The following is a 19974-nucleotide window of genomic DNA, read 5'->3' on the forward strand; positions in this document are numbered from 1 at the left end:
CTTGTCATGGAGACGAAGCTTCGGAAAGGTGCTAGTGATGGTGGTTGAGGCTTAGGTTGGGAATGTTGTTTGTTATGGAAGTTTGAGTCGAGAAAGGACATTGGTCATGGACGATGGGAAGGGCATTGGTGATGGGTTTAAGAATTAGGAGGTAGATGGTTTTGGAGGTGAAGGCATGGGTTTTGGAGAAGAGAAGGGTAGGTATTGGTGGCGGGAGCCTGGATTTGGTGGGATGGTCATAACAGAAATGCAGACGTGGGGTGATGAGGGGGACTGAGTGATGGGAGATGGGTGCTCAGGTTTTGAAGAAAGGGTGAGGGAGCAAGTGCTGGAACTGAAGCTTTGGATACGGCTAAGGATTACCGGGAACCCTCCCTCCCTGGCTGCTTTCCTCAGGGCCTGCTGCCCTGCTCTATCTGTTGGTGTTGACTCCTTACTGCAAAGCGGTTGACGTGTACAGGGATGGGAACCACAATTTTGGGATTTCTTACCGGCTCCCCAGACCTGTTGTTCACATTTCCAGCCTTGATGCGTTTCCACTTGGCCCTGCGGTTCTGGAACCAGATCTTCACCTGCACCTCACTTAGCTTAAGGGCATGTGCTATCTGGGACCTCTCGGTCAGTGACAGGTACTTCTTACAGTGAAACTCTTTCTCCAGTTCCAGGAGCTGCTCGCTGGTGAAAGCTGTTCTCCGCCTGCGGCCTTTCCCAGGGTTCGTTCCAGGGGCCACCAGTTCCTGTGACCCACTTTTCAGCTTGTTCTTTGGTGCCAAGGGGCTGGTGCTGTCATCCAAGAAGGCTTCATCCTCACTGTCTCCCGAGCTGCTCTCCTCTCTCTCGCTGCCCGGCGTCTCAGCAGACTTCACCTCCAGCTTCTCCTCGTCGGAGCTGTACACCTTTCCATCCGCTAGGAGCGCAGAGGATAAGAAAGAAGCAGAAAGAGACGGGAAGAGGTAGAGATGCACGTGCGGGAGGAAAGAGACACGGGAAGGGGAATTCGTGAAAGTAGAGGCACGTGAGGACACACAAATAAAAAGGGAAGGCCAGGCGTAGAGGAAGCAGGGAAAAAGAAAGAAATGCAGGAAGGGAAAGAGCAGAAGAGAAATAAGAGATACATTAATATAACGATTAACAAATTACACGCCAGCAGGCAGTCACTAAATACCGATCAGACATGACTGGAAGCAGCTATAATCCTGAGACAGTCTAACCAGCAAAGACTGGAAACAGCAAATCAGAGAGACACGCTGACGGGGGAATATTAAGAGACTGCAGGAAGATGGGGGTGAAAAGAGACTGCAGGCTTGAGAGTGAGGAAAGAGAACTGCAGTCTTGCGAGACATGGAGGAGGTGGTCAGAGACCTGTGAGTGTTAGAAATGTACGCATGGCCTAGAGAGCTACTCGCTTGAGCTGCATGCAGGGAGAAAGGAGAAAGACAGTCGGCATGAGACAGGTGGGGAGGAGCAAGTCAGAAACGGTGAGGATAAGAAATAGGTGAAGGTGGTTGAGAGGAGGCTGATAGAGTGTGGGTGTGAGAGATATGTGGTGAGATGGGAAGACTGCAGACTTTTATAAGACATGCAGAGAGACTAGTTGGAAGGAGCCAGGTGGAGCCTGGTTGTCCTGGTACCATGTCCCATTCTTGCAATCATCTCAGAACAAGGCCCTCCTCCCATCCCGGAGCAGTAGAATTGGAGGGGGGAATGTTAGAGGCAGGGGTCGTGCTTCCATTTGGCAAACTAAGCGGTCATCTAGAGCACCAAACTTTTGGGGGCAGCAAAAGCCCTCCAGCAACCAAAGAGGAGAAAAAGGCTCCAGGCCTCTGGTGGAGCCCATCCCACCAGTGACTGAAGGAGGGCAGAGGGAGAGACGAGGGCACTGGGTGGATGAGGGAATTTCAGAAATTCAGGCAACATTTTGGGGTGATGCTGATATACTAGGCGTGGGATAGAGGAGAGGGCAAAAATAGGGGGGGTGCTCATCGGGGTGAAGGTGGAGCTTGGGCACACTCTCAGAGGGAAGGGAGCATCTCGTGTCCTGGTTAGAGGTGCACACGAGGCTGAGCCCTACCTAGGACGCTGAGATTCCACTGTTGTGGTTGGGATTTACCACGGTGGTGCGGGGCCCAGAGCAGTCGACGACCCCTATTCTCACGCCCCCATCCCACTCCCCTCCTCAGGATGCAGGTGGTGTGGTGAAGGAAAGCAGTCACTGGAGGAAATTTCCTGTCTGCCTCACTCTCCTGAAGGCATCTCCTGTAGGTTTTCTCCCAACCCTGGCAATCAAAAGCTTTAAGGAAAGGCCAGATAAACTTAAATATCATTTGCTTGCTCAACACTTTGGAAAATCACACTTGTCTCCCAGAACCTTCCCTTCGTGGCCTTACACCTGGCTTACGAAATCTGCCCGTTCTTCACAGCTTTCTACACAAGGGGCCGAGTGGGCGGAAGGAGTCCTAGCGGCCGGATTTAGAGCCAACCCCGGTGCACGGCTCCTAGCTGGAGGGCCATGGCTGCAATGAGCAGACCAGGAACAATGGAAGGGTGACATTGCCTTTATTCATTCAATCTGATATAAAAATCTCATGGCAGCAGAATCCATGAGTGAGCTGGAAAGAATTCCCCTTACAAAACCAATGGCAAACGAAAAAGGGTTCAGACTTTCCCTGATTTACCACAGGCACCGACCAATCACAGGACGGCTTTCAAAATGGGTGTGTGTGTGTGGCAGGGGTGGGATAAGACGTCCACATCTGAGAGCTCAGGCACAAGACTTCCTGGGACACATTTAGGAATAGTGAAACACTGCACGACTTGAGTAGATGAAGAAAAAGAGATGAATTAGCAAAAAAAAAAGCCTTGGACACTTGGGAACTATATTATCACTCAATTTCAACCTTAGCTGCTCTTCAACGGAACATCTTTCAAGAACATTCACAATACATTTACCATACAAACATCAAACATGATGGCAGGTAAAGACCATACACCCAACCAGATGTCCTGCTCAGCTCTACCATCCCTACCACTCCCTCAGAGAACATTCACAATGAAATGTATGCCGATCTCTCGTATACAAAATCATGAAATTGCATTGTTTGAATCTAGCAATTTGCAGATATGTCTGATCTATTGTCCGCCGGGTTTACTGGAACTAAATATTTCCCCAATAGTAGAGTTTTTTTTATGTCAAATCTTAAACCTGACAAACCCTCGCTTATTATTGGTGATTTTAATTTACATGTTGACAAAGTTCCTTGTTCTACAAGCTGTGAAACATTAATTGAGGCCTTATCTGCTATCGGATATAATTTATTGAGCAAAGAACCTACTCATAAACTAGGACACGCTTTGGATTTTATATTTCATAATAATTTATTTAGAGCAGACTCCAAGGTGAATATTACGCCAGTCCCTCGGTCAGGCCACTTTCTGATCCAAGCAAATTTACAGTCTGTTAAAAATTTAGAACCTATTCCGGCTGAGCCCCTTCAGTTTACCTGGCGTCCTCCTTTTCAGACTGAGGAGCTGATCACTGAACTCTCAAGAAAACTAACGGATATCAACCTTACCTCTTCCCAAGCTGCAGTAGATTCCTGGCTGGACATAACTAATGAAATTGCCAATAGAATTAACCCGGTCCATATAAAAACTATAACAAAGGAAAAGAATCAAAATCCCTGGTACAATGCGATAATTAGGTCTAACAAGAAAATTCTAAGAAAAAGAGAGACAACATGGAGAAGGAGTAAATCAATAGAAGATCTAGCTAATTATCGTATATTTTTAGCACGCTATAAGAAATTAATTGATGCTGCAAAACGCGAATATTATGGGAAAAAAATTCACAAATTTTCTAGCAATCACAAATCTCTTTTCAATATTGTAGACAAGTTAACTTCAGACAGGAATCAATCAACGTCAAATCTTGACGAAGATCGCTGTAATGAAATCGCTGGTTTTTTTTAAAGACAAGATCGAAAATCTGTTAAATAATTTTGACAGCTCCAAACAACAGATGATTACCCTAAATCCAAAAGATACTCATAAATGGGCCGATTTTGATGAAGCGTCCACACTAGAGGTTGAACAACTGTTAAAATCATTAATTACAGCCAGTCACCCACTAGATTATTCGTATCACAGACTTGAAATTGATTACCGAGACCATTATACCAACCATTACCAACATTATTAATATTTCCTTAAGGGAAGGTGAGCTTCCATATAATCTCAAAGGCGCCGTAGTTCGGCCCATCCTTAAAAAAAAGAATTTGGACCCTACAATTTTGAACAATTATCGACCTGTCTCAAACCTCTCTTTTCTAGCTAAACTGATTGAAAAGATAGTTTTTAAACAACTCTCATTTTATCTTGATTCTAACGATATTTTATACCCCACTCAATTTGGTTTTAGGCGGCTTTTTAGCACTAAAACTTTATTACTTTCATTGTCAGATACAGTACTTAGAGGTATGGACCATGGGAAGTCATATCTTCTGATTTTATTAGATTTATCTGCGGCCTTTGATACTGTTAACCATCAGTTTTTACTACAGAGGCTATCTGAAATTGGAAGTACAGGGACGGTTTTAAACTGGTTTAAGTCTTTTTTATCAAACCGTTTTTTTCAAGTGCAAGTAAAAAATGCATATTCCAACAAATTTGATCTCAACACCGGGGTTCCACAGGGCTCCTCACTTTCTGCGTCATTGTTCAACATTTATATGTTGCCATTGTGCCATTTGATGTCGGGTCTTGGGTTGACATATTTTTTATATGCAGACGATATTCAAATTTTGCTACCAATAGAAGAGTCAATTGACAATGCTTACAAGCTTATGGCAATATATTTGGAGGCCATAAAACAAGTACTCACCCAGATGAGATTTGTGTTGAACATCGAAAAAACCGAAATAATCATGCTTGAAAGGAAAATTTCCTTTAACGGCTCTAACCAGATAATTTTGGAAGATCAAACAACTCTGAAACTCGCCGAAAATATTAGAGACCTGGGTGTAATCATTGACCCAGAATTTAATTTAAAAAAACATATTGCCGGTAAAGTAAGAGAAGGGTATGCAAAATTACTTATGCTAAGACGGTTGAAACCTTTGTTGGACCAAAATGACTTTCGTACAGTACTCCAGGCACTTTTATTTAGTAGCTTAGACTACTGTAATTCACTCTTATTTGGTTTGCCCGCTTCTACTACTCGGCCACTCCAAGTTGTGCAGAATGTGGCTGCAAGAATTCTATCTGAAGTTAAGAAAGCAATCATATTACCCCTATTTTAATCAACCTACAATGGCTACCAATTGAATACCGGGTTAAATTCAAATCTATATGTATTCTGCATAAATTAATTTATAGCGAACAGGTTGACTGGCTGAATGCAGCTATTAAACTACATGTGCCCCAAGGAAATCTACGCTCCGCCAATAAAGGCCTATTGACTCTACCATCAGTGCAATCAGCTCACTTAAATCAGGTCAGAGATAGAGCCCTGTCTCTTGCTGGGCCCAAAATTTGGAATCTACCACCAGCAGCAATTAGACTTGAGTCTAACTATAAATAGTTTAAGAAAGACCTTAAAACCTGGTTTTTTAACAAGGCTTATTCAAGCAAATCTGAACAATGACCAATGTTTTACTTATAGTTGTTATGACTTGACGACAGGTATGGCATAGAAAGTAATAGTCCCAGAATAAAGGAGAGTGGAGAGTTAGTGGAACTGTACTCTCCATGAATTTTCAGAGGGTAGCCCTGAAAGCAAAAAAAATCTGTTTTAAGGCTGTGAGACAGTATTGTCTGTAGTGGCTCGTGTGAAAGGAATCAGATGACGTGCTCCTGAGCAAGCATCTGCAATATTCAGAATAAACTCATGTCCATGTTGCCAGTAGGTAGGGGTCCCAAATAATCTACCTGTGATTGGGGTGATGGAATTCTCTCTTTTTGAAATATTATGCAGTCTCTTACTGCCTGTTTTGCTTCTCCTTTGTCATAGGGAGATGTTAAAATGAGCACATTGCAACATATTACTGGCACCCAAATGACCTGATGCGTCATGCACATAATTATGGTGACTGCATGAACGGTTGCGTATTGATCAGCAGCGGGATTATGGGTGCTCTCACCCTCATCTCTACCCACGTGTCTGAGATAAACCTGCATCTCCTGACAGATTCTCCAAATTTCAGGCCAGAGATCTTTACCCCAGAGTGGTTATCCCTTTAATCTGCCCTGCATCCTGATGCCACTTTGCCGTCCAATGTGAAACAGATCATTATAAACTGCCCAAGAGTCTGTGTATAATGTAACGGGAACTAGCCCAGATCACAATGCTCTGATCGAAGGGCCAGAAGTGCTGCATTTAACTCTGCATATTGGCTGCTTTGCTCCACACCCTCCCTGCATCGATTGTTCCTGAAGCCTTCCAACTCCTCTGTCCCTGACAAGATCCTCCTCATGAATTCCGGATAGTCCGGAGAAGGCGCCTCGGACGTGGCTAGCAATAGACCATTTCCAGTTTAAAAGGCTTAGCTGTAAGGGCAGTAACAGTTAATGTAATGGCGTGCTCTGAATTTACCCAGGTCATAATTGGGATTTCTTATCTCAGGGTGATATCCCGTTCCCCAGGAATCTGATTAGTAAAATTTGTATCGCTAACATAGTATATTGCCAAGCCACATGGGTCTAGTTCCTTCCCCCAAACCCTAATGCATTCTTTGGGCCAGCCTCGTCCATCTGCCAGAGAGACCAATCTGCTCCTGTAGGAGTCGGCAGTTCTTCAAGAACAAAGGGAGCATCCTCCTTGATAGCATGCAAATTCCGAGCAGTAAGTACTGACGACTGGGCATCCATCAAAAGCACTCTGTGCCTCCTCTGTCCTTGCAATACACATTTCTTTTTACATAGTGCAGAAATGAGGAAGCGGCGCATGATTTCTCCAGAAATTAAACATACCACAAACTCGCTGTACTTCCTTCTGTGAGGCTGGGGCTACCAACGGTTGGATTTTATTCAGGAGTACAAAGTTTACCCGCCCGCCAACGTACACCCAGAAATTTCACATTCTGACTGGGTCCCTGGATCTTTGTCTGATTTATTACCCACCCACCCTTTTCCAGTTCCTGACATAGCAGGACTAAAGTTTCAGTAATCTCTCCTGTCTGTCTCTTCCTTGAAGTAAGATATCATCTAGATAATAACGTAACTTTAAGGTGAAGAGTTAACCGTTCCAATGTCCGTGCGACCTCTTCATGACAAATGGTTGGTCTACGTGTGTATCCCTGTGGCAGTCAGGTGAAGGTGTATTGTCACCCGAGCCATGAGAAGGCAAGCATCTCCTGACTAGAAGGGACAATAGGAATAGTAAAAATGTCTACCACAGCGTACCAGATACCATTATGCTCTTGGATGGCGAGTATTAGGTTAGCTACAGATGGGAAAGCAGCATGAAGCGGCAGGGTGACAGCATTCAATTTATGGTAATCCACTGTAAGGTGCCAAGACCCATCTGATTTTAACACTGCCCACACTGGACTATTAAATGGAGATTTCACTAGGGTAATTACTACAGCTTCCATTAAGTCAACAATAGCTGTCTGCAAAACTGCTGGTGTGTTACGATTCCTCTCGTAGCGGTGCCACGAGAGGCCTCTCACCTTTTCTCTGGAGGCCGCACCGAAGCCGGGGCCTTGCTTGGACAGTCTATCCCAGTTTTGCTCCATGGCCTGGGGGGCCGCCGTTGCCATCTGGGCCTGCCTGAGGCCTGCTCTGCTTCCTCCTTGACTTTCTGGTTTGGGCCTCGCCCCTTCTTCCTAAGGGGTCGGCCCGCAGCTCTTCTCTTTAGTTATAGGGCCAGCTGGGTGTGGCCCATCTAAACTCCTCCCAGGGAGTTGCCTGCTTCCTGCTCTATAAAAGGACTTCTCTTTCAGTTCTGCTTTGCCTTGCATTGGAGTTACTTGCTCCTGGATGTCTCGCCTTCCAGCACTCCGTCAGGCCTTCGTTCTTCGTTGGAGCTCCATGTCTCGTCTTGATATGTTTCCATGTTCCTGATGTCCGATGTCCTTAGTTTCTGATGTTGCTTCCTGATGCCTTGTCTTTGCCTCTGCTTCCAGAACCCCTGGTTCCTCGATGCCACCCTTTCCTGGCATGCTCATGGTACATTGCCTGTCTTCTTGTCTGCAGCTGAAGTCTCCAGAGGGTCATCCTTGCCCGAAGCCAAGTCTCGTCTTGGCCCTGTTTCCTGTTTGAAGCCAAGTTCCATCTTGGTCCTCCGTCCTGACTCTCGGTCCGGCCCTTGGATGTTCTTGGGGCTGCTCCGTCCATGCCTAAGACTCTGACTGAACCTGTGCCATTCCAGTGTGGTCCGTGACCATCCTAGAATGGGCTGTGTAGGGTGCACCTTGGTATAGGCTTCTACCGAATCTTCACCATATTCCAGCTTCAGCTGTTCCACACCTCGTCTAGAGCCTGCTTCACATTCCAGCGTGGTCCGTGACCAGCCCATTGGGTCCGCCCGTTTACGGTGGACTGTGTAGGGCGCGCTGCATGGCAGCCTCAACCCAGTACTTGACTTTGTTCCTGAACCTTGTTCCTGAGTCTTCGAAGTTCCTTGCCTATGTCCAGAGTCTTCTAAGTTCCTTGCCATCGTCTAGAGTCTCTATGTTCCCGAGCCTTCGTGTGCCCTCATCCGTAGTCCAGCCTGCTACTCCTTGTCATTCTTTGTGGTAGGTCCGAAAGGGCTGGGATTGATCGGAGGACTGTTCATTATCCAATACTAGGTGTTGGCTCCAGAAGCATGCAGGTCCGGCAGAGGGTCAGACTATCCGTTTCCACCCATATTGGGACACGCTTTGCCTACCCTTGGTGCTGCCTTGGAGTTTTCTGGAGTCGAGCCGAGGCCCAAGGGCACACAGTCCCCTTAAGATGGGATTGCTCTCCCAGTGCTCCCCTTCTGTAACATGGTGTGCATTTGGTCTTAATCTGGTCAGAATAAACAATCTCATTAAGTTTGGGAAGGGACACACACTCAGGAAGACAACTCAGACAAACAGCAGACACTGAGGTGTGTTTTGGATGTCCTTGTTTATCTTCCCATTCAAATTCTTTGATAAAGTCAGTGTCTAATATGCAATCTTTCTGGGGAGCAATGATAACCAGAAGAGACCGTCATTGACCATCCTCTGTAAATATGTGCTCTAGGACCTGCACAGCTGTTGTAACAGAAACTGGTTGGCCCCTGTATCAATGTGGGTTAACCCTTATGATGGTGGCCTTCATCCCTGTGTGCACCAGAGTATTAATCTGTTGCCTATTACCCCCCTTTCCATGAAATGGTAACATTCATATGAAGTCTTTAATCATTCATAGGGGTAATGTATTTTAATGTGGCAACAGAGGAGTGGAGTGAGTGGAGGAATAGCCTAGTGGTTGGAGCAGTGGCTATGAACCAGGAGACCAGGGATCGCATTCCGCTGTCGCTCCTTGTGACCTTGGGCAAGTCACTTTACCCTCCATTGCCTCAGGTACAAAAACTTAGATTGTAAGCCCTCTGGGGATAGGGGAATACCTACAGTGCCTGAATGTAATCCACTTTAAAGTGCAAAAAGCAGAATATAAATCTAAATAAATAAAAACAGAGGCTCAGTCACTTTCCTACCAGAGGGCTGATGTGTCAGGGGGCTGCTCCAGTAGAACATGTATCAATTTTTCTGTAGCCAAACCATCAATGTCAGCTTTTGGGATACTTGTTTGAATTAAGGTGTGCCAAATTTGACCCCTAAGGGGCTGCAAGGATGGGTTATGCGAATGATCCTGCACTGAGTAGGGAGCTGGAGGAGCCCATCTGTGTGAATCTCCCATCTTCAGGGTAAAAATGCCCTTAGGGGTCTCCCCCGTTCATCGCTGTCTCCGCTAGACATCAAGGTCTTCCAGTTTAGAAATTGATTGTATATTCGTGTTAAGGTTTTCTTCCTGTGTCACCTCCCTAAGAAGGGACAGGGCCAATCCAGACCCTGATGACCCAGCAGTCTGTACCAATGGGCACATATTGCTGGCAGTAATGTGAACTTCCCCCATAATCATCAAGAGGTGAATCCTTTTGGATGGCTAATTGTAACCCCAATTTACGTAGTACACGGGCACCCTCATTTCTTGTATTCCACTTTTCCATCTTATGAGGTCTTGGCCAGTCTCCGGGATCTCTCTATGTTTCTCCTGAAGGACTGCCCCAGGTGCATTAAGGAGACATGGTGGTATTTCTGACTCGGTAAGTAAAGCAGCAAGTATGTGGCGTGCACGATCCTGTACAAAGTGTTCTTGGCAGATAGAGCCCACCACAGCAAGCTCATCATCTGAGCTAACCAATCCCCCAAATTCTCCTTCTCATTTTGGCAAAAAATATCTGCCAATTGCACTAATTGCTTGGGAGTATAAATTGTGGGAATGGCTGACTCTGAATCAGGGATCGCTTTTGTCCACAGCGTTATCTGCACTTGTTCTAGGAGCTTCCCTGCCTCCTTCAACTTCCTTCTCATCCTGTGGCAAGCGGGCGTGGTCTCCACGTGGAGCACTGCCACAACTCACTTGCCTCTTCCGCCTCGTAATCACTATCCTATCCCTTCCAGATACCGCCCCTAATAATAGTGCTAAAACCTGAGCATGACAAGCTGCAGAGTCCTGGACAGCCACGGGGGCTTGTTTTAAAGCAATTCCTGCTGTGACTGTGCAGATTCATGGGTGGTTCTTAGAGCTGTGCCTTATAGTCCCGATTCTCTTTATCCAAAAAGGAAATCTGTAATCTGTAAGCACCTGTATTTATTATAAGAATTTGTATTTACTATTTATATTTATTATTTAGCTATTAACATTGTTCTGTTACCACTTAGTACTATTTCTCTCCTTTACCTCAAACTCTAGGTTCCTACTAAGTTAGCCATGTTATTTATACCCAATTGTTGGATGTAATTGTATATTTGTTTAATTGTTCAATCTGTTCGATGTAATTTTCTGTTCCTTGTTCTGTGTAAACCGAAGTGGTATGCACAAGTGCATGAACTCCGGTACATAAAAGCCTTTAAATAAATAAATCTTTCATTCTCATTATGCTGCTGATCAGCTTGAAAAAAATAATCAATGAACACGTCCCCCATTCACAGCTAATTTTTCCAATCATATTCTTTCTAAAATTGTGGACACTTTGACCTCTAAGGGTTCCATCTCTTTGTCCAACTCCTTTTCCCACTGATCACAAACCACATCAGACCTAGCAAGCCCGGAATCAACCATGTCTGATTAGTAGTCTTTTTTTTTCAATTAAACATGATTACTTGACAATCAATAATCAATAACGTAATTCTATGATGTAATTTCCTGTTCATGGACATCAAATACAAAAGGTGGGTGAGAGGTATATTATTACATCACAGAATACACAACACACTTATTTATAAGCATAGAAGATTTAATTATAAGTCTGAAAATAAGCAATAAAAGCTTACAAAGATTAGATTTTGCATTAAGAATATTTACAGATACCTCCCCTCACAGTTTCCAATGTGAGTCTTATATATCTTGGAATGTCAGAAACAGAGCGCTGGAGATCAGGAACAGGTCATCAGTCACTTTGTTAACCACTGTAATGTCCTACAAGCTTGTCCTCTGATCTGTTCTCTCTCTCATCTAACCAGTCTGTATTGACTTTGGTCTTTTATGCTAATTTTCTGGACTTATGCCCCAGTTTCCTCTCTGGGCTACTCCCATATATTCTTGTCATCTGCTGAGGCCTTAACTGTCTGGCGAATCATGTCAGCAACAGTTAGGTGTGGTTAGGTTGTTGTTGTATTGTTTTCCCTGATATGTGCACCATTAGCCTCATGAGTAACTGCTCGTTAATATATCTGATCTCTTGACTTGTTTCTTGTTACAAGCAATCTAAGAAAAATGGCATGTTTATTCTGAGAACTTATAGGCCTCATATCAAGCAATTATACTAGCAGTAATAATGATTATCTTTGTTCCACTAATTTCTATTGCATAACAAAGTTCTTCATGCAAACTAAATAAAAACTTAATAATTTTTCCACATTCACCAACTGTATCCCCTGGATGTCTTCACGCCTACTTTCCGTGCATAAAAGGAGTGCCTTTCCAATGTACCCATCCTACGGCATCGTCCGTCCTCTTACTCTGTAAGGAATCTAGTAATCCTTTCCACTGTCACCTTGATATTCCTTTATATAATCACTTCAATGCCCCCCAATCTTCCTCCACTCAGTATATCCTCCTTGAAATTCTCTTTGTTTAGTATCTACTAATGTAATAGATTTTTTTAAATTAAAATTGATTGTATTCTGACTCAAGGCCAGCTTGATTTAGGTGGAATGCCACATCTTTACAAAATAAATAAATACAATTATTGGACACTTCTTTCTGCTCCACCAGAAATTTAGCCGGCCACATCTGGGATGTAATTTTCTGTCTGGTACACGATAGCATCACTCCAGTTTCCTGGTCAGGCCATCATCTGATCAAATTCTCTCATATATTTTCCCCTCTCTCGTTGAGCCTTCTGAAGCTTCTCTGCATACCTTTCACAAAGATCCAGCGCGATTTTCTCCAGTTTCTCCGCCAGCTCCTCTCTGAGAGCAGTAAACCCGTCCTCATGCCCGCCCTCAATGTTCTCTGGTGACTGCTGCTCAGGCCGAACGCATTCCAGCTCCTCCGGTGACTGCTGCTCAGGCCGAACGCATTCCTGCTCCTCCGGTGACTGCTGCTCAGGCCGAACGCGTTCCAGCTCCTCCGGTGACTGCTGCTCAGGCCGAACGCGTTCCAGCTCCTCTTCCTCCCTCTTCCTGAGTTTTGGTTCAGCCTCATTGAGTTCAAACCTTTCCTTCAGAGTCTGCTTCTCACCGTTAATTCAGATGGTCTTCTACTCGGCCTAGAAGCTTCTGTTTCCTTCTGTTCTATGCGCTGACTTCTTCTCCTCAGCAATCCCAGGGACCTATTGACTTGTGGTCGCCCTGAGGTTGCCGTTGATTAGCAGGTGGGGAGGGGAGGAGGCAGAGGGGATAATGTGTGGGTATCGGCTTTCTTTTTTTTCCACCACCTCATCGCTAATCCACAACTTTCTCTCCTGTCCCCCAACCTTTCCAGGGATGATCCCAGAATTCATCTGCTTCCTTCCTCCCTTCCTGACCCCCATCACTCTCCTGCTCACCCCACTGCATTCTGTTTCTCGGCATTCGCTAACAGTCCCATCTCATACGTCTATTAGGTTAACCGGCGCTCGCTCTAAAGTCTTTACGACTCAGTTTTGAATTGTGGAATACCTTATTGAATGAGCTTTGCGTTATTACGGGTTATGTGATATTTTGAAAGGCTTTGAAAACCTATTTGTTCTCTGAAGCTTTTATTCAATGTTTGTTACATTTTGTTTTATTTAACCATATATTTTTATTGTTTATTTTCTTGTACTGTACGTTTTATTGTGTATTTGGGTTGCAATCCATATCGATGCTCTGGGAACTGCGGGCTATAAATTTGTGAAATAAGTGGATAAAATAAATAAATAAACACCCCCTATCAGTCGCAGCTCCCATATTTGCGCTTCCTCACTCCTTCCCTCAGCTGGGTGAGTCCCGAGACCTGGAATTACAGCTGCAGACTGAGCTGTGTCTGTTCCTGCCCCTCTCTAGCTTCTCCCCATGTGCTGCTTACAGTGCCTGCTCCAGAATCAGCCCTTTCCCCCTGTTCCCTGCAGGCTTACCGAGAGCAGTAATCAGACTGTGCTGGAGCTGTTTTAGTATTTCTCCAGCCATCTGACAATCCATGCAAATTCCCTGGGTCTCCGGGGTAAATTCAGAGAGTCCCCAGGTATGCTTTTCAGGCCTGGATTTGCAAATAGGCACACTAGGCCTGTTCTTAGGGTGGCAGAAATCTGGGGGTGCGGACAGCAGACTGGCTGAAGGTTTGTTGCTTCCCTGCCGCGGTGACTGTCACTTAGCTTGTTACGGCAGTTACTACCCCAACCAAATGTGCCTGATACTTCACTTTCAATGCATATCCAGCATGGCTCTCTGCTTCTACAGCAGGGGAGAAGAAAAAAAAAACCAACAAGAGCTGTACAACATAGTCTAGGTAAAACAAATAAGCATGGGTGTAGCTTGCTTATCGCGGCGGTTACTGCCCCTACTACCCCTAACTAATCAAGCTAGATATTTCACTTGCATGCAGCTCCATCACTGCTCTCTACATTAATGGTGGGGGTGGAAGGGGAATAAAACAAGGAGCTAAGAGTAACAGATAAGAATGAGAGAAAAAATGTGTGAGGCTTGCTGGGCAGACTGGATGGGCCATTCGGTCTTCTTCTGCCGTCATTTCTATGTTTCTATAGCAGAGAGAAAGAGGGGGTGAGGTTGAAAGAAAAACTGTTTCTACTCCCTATTTCAGCTTCTCCCCATCATCCTGTGCAGAGAACAGGAGGAGAGAGGGTTGAGGCCTGAGCAAACAGCAGGAAGCAAAGCAAATCCAGCCCCTCCCCTCCTGCCATTCACAGGCAGGAGGGGAGGAGGTGAGCCCTGAGCAGATAGAGTTAAGTTAGGGCTTCCTAGGATGGGTGGGGAGGGGGGGGGAGGGGGAAGGATCACAACAGTAACATTTCCTGGAGCGGCAAAATCCTAAATCCGCTCACCTTTTCTTTTTCCATTTTTATATCTTCTTCATGGTACTTTTGTATGTTTCTTCTTTCAAGCTCACCTCCTGCTGTTCCTGCCTGGGTTTTCTGTTCACACTCTGGGCTCTCATTAAGGTTTTCCATTTTCTTTTGCAGTCCTGAGAAGCAGTTTCATGGACTGTGGAAGAGATGACCCTTCCTCTCCAGCTGCAGGTCTGTGTCCTGAGGATGCTCCCCCTAGCTACACCTGGCTAATTCATGGGGGTTTTTTTATCCATCATACGTTTCTTTTAATTTAAATTCCAAGAAATTACATCTTGTTAAGAAAAATGTATGTACTTATTTAAAAAAATCTAAGGAAGGGATAGAAAAAAAGGTAAAAGCAAAGAAATTACTTCACTTATTACACAAACATCCAGCAAATAGCGGAAAGTACAGCAAGCAGTATTGCATGAACGCTAGAAAAACCAACAGCGATTAAAAGGAAAGTAAGAAGCCCCTAAATAGCAACAACCACTGATGATTAAGGGAAGGTTAATTCTCCATTCCTTGAGCCTCCAAGAAGACACAGAACAGAGTTCCTCCATGTGCCAGTTTGTAACTAAGAAAACCTGGAATTTAACTAAACATTTAGATGGACAATGAAGAAAAAAAACATAGTCCCAATATGCAACACTCTTGGTCTTAGTAAGAAAACTGTTTCCATTTCTTTTGTGTAACTTTTGCCAAATCTAAAAAATCTGAACTTTAAAGTTAAGGAACAGTTCTTCAGGGAATGTTTGATATCCAGGGGCCCTGAGATTGTTTTGAATTAGCAGGAGGAGGGATGGTTTGCTTGCAACTTTCTCCTCTCTCTCTCTCTCTCTCTCTCTGGCTCTCAGTCACTCTCACATATACACATTCTTTTTCTCTCTCACTGGCTCTCAGTCACTCTCACATATACACATTCTTTTTCTCTCTCACTGGCTCTCAGTCGCTCACATATACACATTCTTTTTCTCTCTCACTGGCTCTCAGTCACTCACATATACACATTCTTTTTCTCTCTCACTGGCTCTCAATCGCTCACATATACACGTGCTTTTTCTCTCTCACTTCTATAGGCTCTTAATGTCTGAAAACATCCTCATTATCCCAGCCTCCACCATGGCAAGAAGGGATGCACACAGCATTCCCGAACCCCTGCCCTCTCTCACCTGCCTCTCCTGCCATAAGCACCCTCCTTTCCCTCTGCCCCTCCCACTCCCACAGAGACTGCAGGCCAAAGAGTGAGATATTTCTGCTTCTGTGTCTGTGGTACAAATCAGGAGAGGTTTGGGTATTGTATTGCTTTGCAAATGAAAGGAGCAGCACAAAATGTTATTTATCTTTCTTTATTGTAATTTTTTTATCTCCCATGAAAGATCCTAGGTCCTTTTCTCCAATCTCCCCAACACCATTCTACGTTGTTCTTCCCCCCCCCCCCCCCCCCCCCCAATTCTAGGTCCTTCTGTAGTTAACATGTTACATGAAAAAGGACAAAGTACAGTCTTCTTCTGTAAAAATATCACTTACAACATGAATGTTGCATGTACCAGAAAAACCTAGTGGTGTACTTTGATGTCAGTGAGGCCTCTGACACGGTTCTGCACAGAAGATTTATAAATAAATTGTGGGCCCTTGGTGTGGATCCTAGAGAGACTGTGACTGGGTTAGAAAGTGGCTGCACGGGAGGTGATGAAGGGGAGTGGTAAATGGAGGTTTCTCTGAGGGGAGGGGGTTGTTAATAGCAGTGAGCCTCAGGGATTGGACCTTGGACTGGTCCTTTTCAACATATTGGAAGGTTTGTCTTTTTGTCTGACACCAAAATCTGTAACAGGGAGTTCAGCCAGGAAGGAGTGGAAAACATGAGAGATCTAGCAAAGCTTGAGGAATGGTCTAAGGTCTGGCAGCTAAGATTTAATGCTAAAAAAAATGCAGAGCAATGCATTTAGGTTGTAGAAACCCAATGGAAAGGTTCAGTATGGGAGGTGAAATTCTTCTAAGCACAAAGGAAGAGCGGGATCTGCGGGTGATCTTATCTGATGATCTTAAGGTGGCCAAACAGGTGGATAAAGCGGTGGTAAAAGTCAGAAAGCTGCCTGGGTGCACAGGGAGAGGAATGGTCAGCAGAAAAAGGGAGGTGATATTGCCCCTGTATAGGTCCCTGGTGAGACCTCACTGGGAATACTGAGTACAATCCTGGAGACCCCACCTTCAAAAGGATAGAAACAGGATGGAGTCGCTCCAGAGGGAGGCTGCTAACATGGTCAGCGGTCTTCATCCTGAAGCATTAGGGGGGGGAGAGATTTAAAGATCTAAACTTGTACACCCTAGAGCACTGGTTCTCAACCTTTTTCCCATCGTGACCCGCCTGACAGGCCACGCTCACATGTGTGACACTGCTCTTTACAATTCATGGCGGCAATCAAAAATAAAGGCCCAGTATTATTTTTATTGTTAAGAATGACACAAGGGAAAGATACATATTCTGTCTGAACAGAAATTGTATAAATAGTAAACATCCCACACCAAAACAGCACCAATTTCCAGCACTTAAACAGTAACCACCTTACCTCAGAAAAGGCAACACTGAAATATTACACCAGGCCTTAAGACATCAATACACCTCCTATTAGGAAAACGGTCCAAGTCAGGCTGCTATAGAGCCCTACACAGAAACTACACGCCAGCAGAAAACCTCATCTAAATCACATGTGCTGTCCCTCACCTAACAAGGAATAAAGAGACAAAACTCATAACTAGAAACATGCAGAAAAAAACTGAATTGGAAACTGCAACAAGCCAGAGTCTCTGTATGCAGTGTAACAAAGGAAAAAGAGAAACATCACCCATCCTTATAAAATAAATCAAGAAATATAAAATCAATAGCAGCAAAACCATACGAACAAAAAGAACAGATTATTTCACAAAAGCTGATGAATGGAATATCCAATAATTAAAAATCATAAAAAATTTCTAGATACCAATAAAATATTTCAAAATAGCAGACACAAAGGCCCAATAATGAAAAATAATAAGGATACAAAAAAATGTTTTGCTCTGCATACCTGGGAACGTTTGATATCCAGGTGCCCTGAGATTGTTTTTGAATTAGCAGGAGGTGGGATGGTTTGCTTGCAACTTTCTCCTCTCTCTCTCTCACACTGGCGCTCAGTCACTCACATATACACATGCTTTTTCTCTCTCACTTATATAGGCTCTTAATTACACATTTACACACATGCTATCTTTTCATGCTTACACACACAGGCTTTCAATCACACACATACATGCTGCCCTTTTTCTCTCACACACAGACTCTCATTCACATGCTTACACACATGCTCTCTCTCTTTCTCTCATTTACACACAGGCTCTCAGATACTCACATGCTCCCTCACCTAAACCAGTTCTCGATCACACAGACACACAAGCTCTCTCTCTCTCATTTACACACAGGCTCTCAATCACATACTCACCTGCTCCCTCATCTAAACCAGTTCTCAATCACAACATGGCCGATACCGTACAGTGTGCTCCGATCGTGCGCTCTCGACATGCCCTTGGACGCGCATTTTCCCTTACACCTTATTCAGTAAGGGGAGGAAAACCCGCGTCCAACCCGTGGAACCTAATAGCGCCCTCAACATGCATATGCATGTTGAGGGCCCTATTAGGTATTCCCCGCGATACAGAAAGTAAAATGTGCGGCTTGGCCGCACATTTTACTTTAAGAAATTAGCGCCTACCCAAAGGTAGGCGCTAGTTTCTGCCGGCACCCGGGAAAGTGCACAGAAAAGGCAGTAAAAATTGCTTTTCTGTGTACCCTCTGACTTAATATCATGTTGATATTAAGTCGGAGGTCCTGAAGGGTAAAAGAAAAAAATTTAAATGGGCCGGCAGCTGTCGGGCCGAAAACCGGAAGCTCAATTTTGCTGGCATCCGGTTTCCGAGCCCGTGGCTGTCAGCCGACATCGAGAACCGATGCCAGCAAAATTGAGCGTCGGCTGTCAAACCCGTTGACAGCCGCTGCTCCGGGCTAAAAGGAGGCGCTAGGGACGCGCTAGTGTCCCTAGCACCTCCTTTTGCCTGTTTCTACTGCACCACCTAATTTGCATACTGTACCGCGCGCACCGGCGAGTGGCCGGTGCACGCGCAGGGAGAGCGGGTGTTCGTGTAATTCAGTCCTTGTTCATGTGATTCAGTCCTTGTTGGATGTCTGTATATAGATCCACTTTTCTTCATTCCCCCTGCCGAAGCAGAGAGCTATGCTGAATATGCGTGAAGTATCAGACTTTCTCCCCTGCCGTTGAAGCAGAGGGCTATGCTGGATATGCGTGAAGTATCAGTCTTTCTCCCCTGCCGTTGAATCAGAGAGCTGTGCTCTCTGCTTCATTCACATACATGCTATCTCACATACACACACAGGATCTCAAATACACATGCTTGCTCATTCACTCACTCTCCCCCCCCCCTCCCAACCCTAAAGGCAGCAGCAACCCCTTCATTTTCAGCCCTTGCGGCGTAAGGAGATCCATCGGCCGCAAGGGTTGACGTTGTTTCCTCCTCATTTACTCCGCGCTGCGCTGCTCATCCTTCATGCCACGCCTCTCTTCTTTCCTTCGGGCCGATGCTGCCCGCACTAGCATGGTCTCTTCTTCCCGCGCATGCCTCTGCTGCTCACCACTTCCTCTTCCAGGGCGCGGGAAGAAGAGAGCATGTGATGCTGGTGCTGCTGACTCCAGCTCTCCTGCCGCATTCTGCCCGGGCTATCAGCATTTTAAGCCTGGGCAGAGGATCTATTTCACTTGGGTAGGGAGAGCAGCTGGGTCAGCAGGGGACCTGGAAGTGTGGTGACACACCTGCGAGTTCTTGGTGACACCACCGGTTGAGAACCACTGGCCTAGAGGAAAGGCAAGATGGGGAGATATCATAGAGACATTCAAAATATGTCAAAGGTTTCCATGCACAGGAGAAGATCTCTTTCAATGGAAAGGAGGCTCTAGAACAAGGGGTCATGGGATGAGGATGAATGGGGGCAGACTCAGGAGAAATCTTAGGAAATATTTTTTTTTACAAAGAGAGGGGTGGATGCATGGAGCAGCCTCCCAGTGGAAGTGATAGAGATAAAACCAGAATCTGAATTCAAGAAAGCAAAGGATAAATACATGGGGAAGTCCGTATTCAAGCACAGACTGGCTAGCAAGTTAGCCAGGTAAACTTATCTGGGCAAACTTTGAAGATATATTCAGTAGTCTTTGAAGGTATATTCA

The 19974-nt window shown here is 45.0% G+C and overlaps 1 protein-coding gene across 1 annotated transcript; it reads right to left on the reverse strand.

Moving 5' to 3' along the window:
- Positions 1-392: 392 nt before the first annotated feature.
- LOC115085994 (homeobox protein GBX-1-like) lies at positions 393-13266 on the reverse strand. The gene is made up of 4 exons (XM_029592573.1): positions 13226-13266; positions 12597-12860; positions 3573-3652; positions 393-907 (listed from the first exon to the last, which is right to left on the reverse strand). Exons 1-4 carry the CDS (start codon positions 13264-13266, stop codon positions 393-395), a joined length of 900 nt encoding a protein of 299 aa, XP_029448433.1.
- Positions 13267-19974: the final 6708 nt, after the last annotated feature.

This window comes from Rhinatrema bivittatum, chromosome 2 (assembly GCF_901001135.1).
Source record: "Rhinatrema bivittatum chromosome 2, aRhiBiv1.1, whole genome shotgun sequence".
NCBI lineage: Eukaryota > Metazoa > Chordata > Amphibia > Gymnophiona > Rhinatrematidae > Rhinatrema > Rhinatrema bivittatum.

Coding starts and splice junctions, on each gene's coding strand:
- LOC115085994 (XM_029592573.1), bottom strand. CDS start 13,266: ATGGGACTGTTAGCGAATGCCGAGAAACAGAATGCAGTGGG. Junction 12,861..13,225: donor GAGAAACAGAATGCAGTGGG/GTGAGCAGGAGA, acceptor ACCAAAACTCAG/GAAGAGGGAGGAAGAGGAGC. Junction 908..3,572: donor CTACTGCAGCTTGGGAAGAG/GTAAGGTTGATA, acceptor CTGCGCTCCTAG/CGGATGGAAAGGTGTACAGC.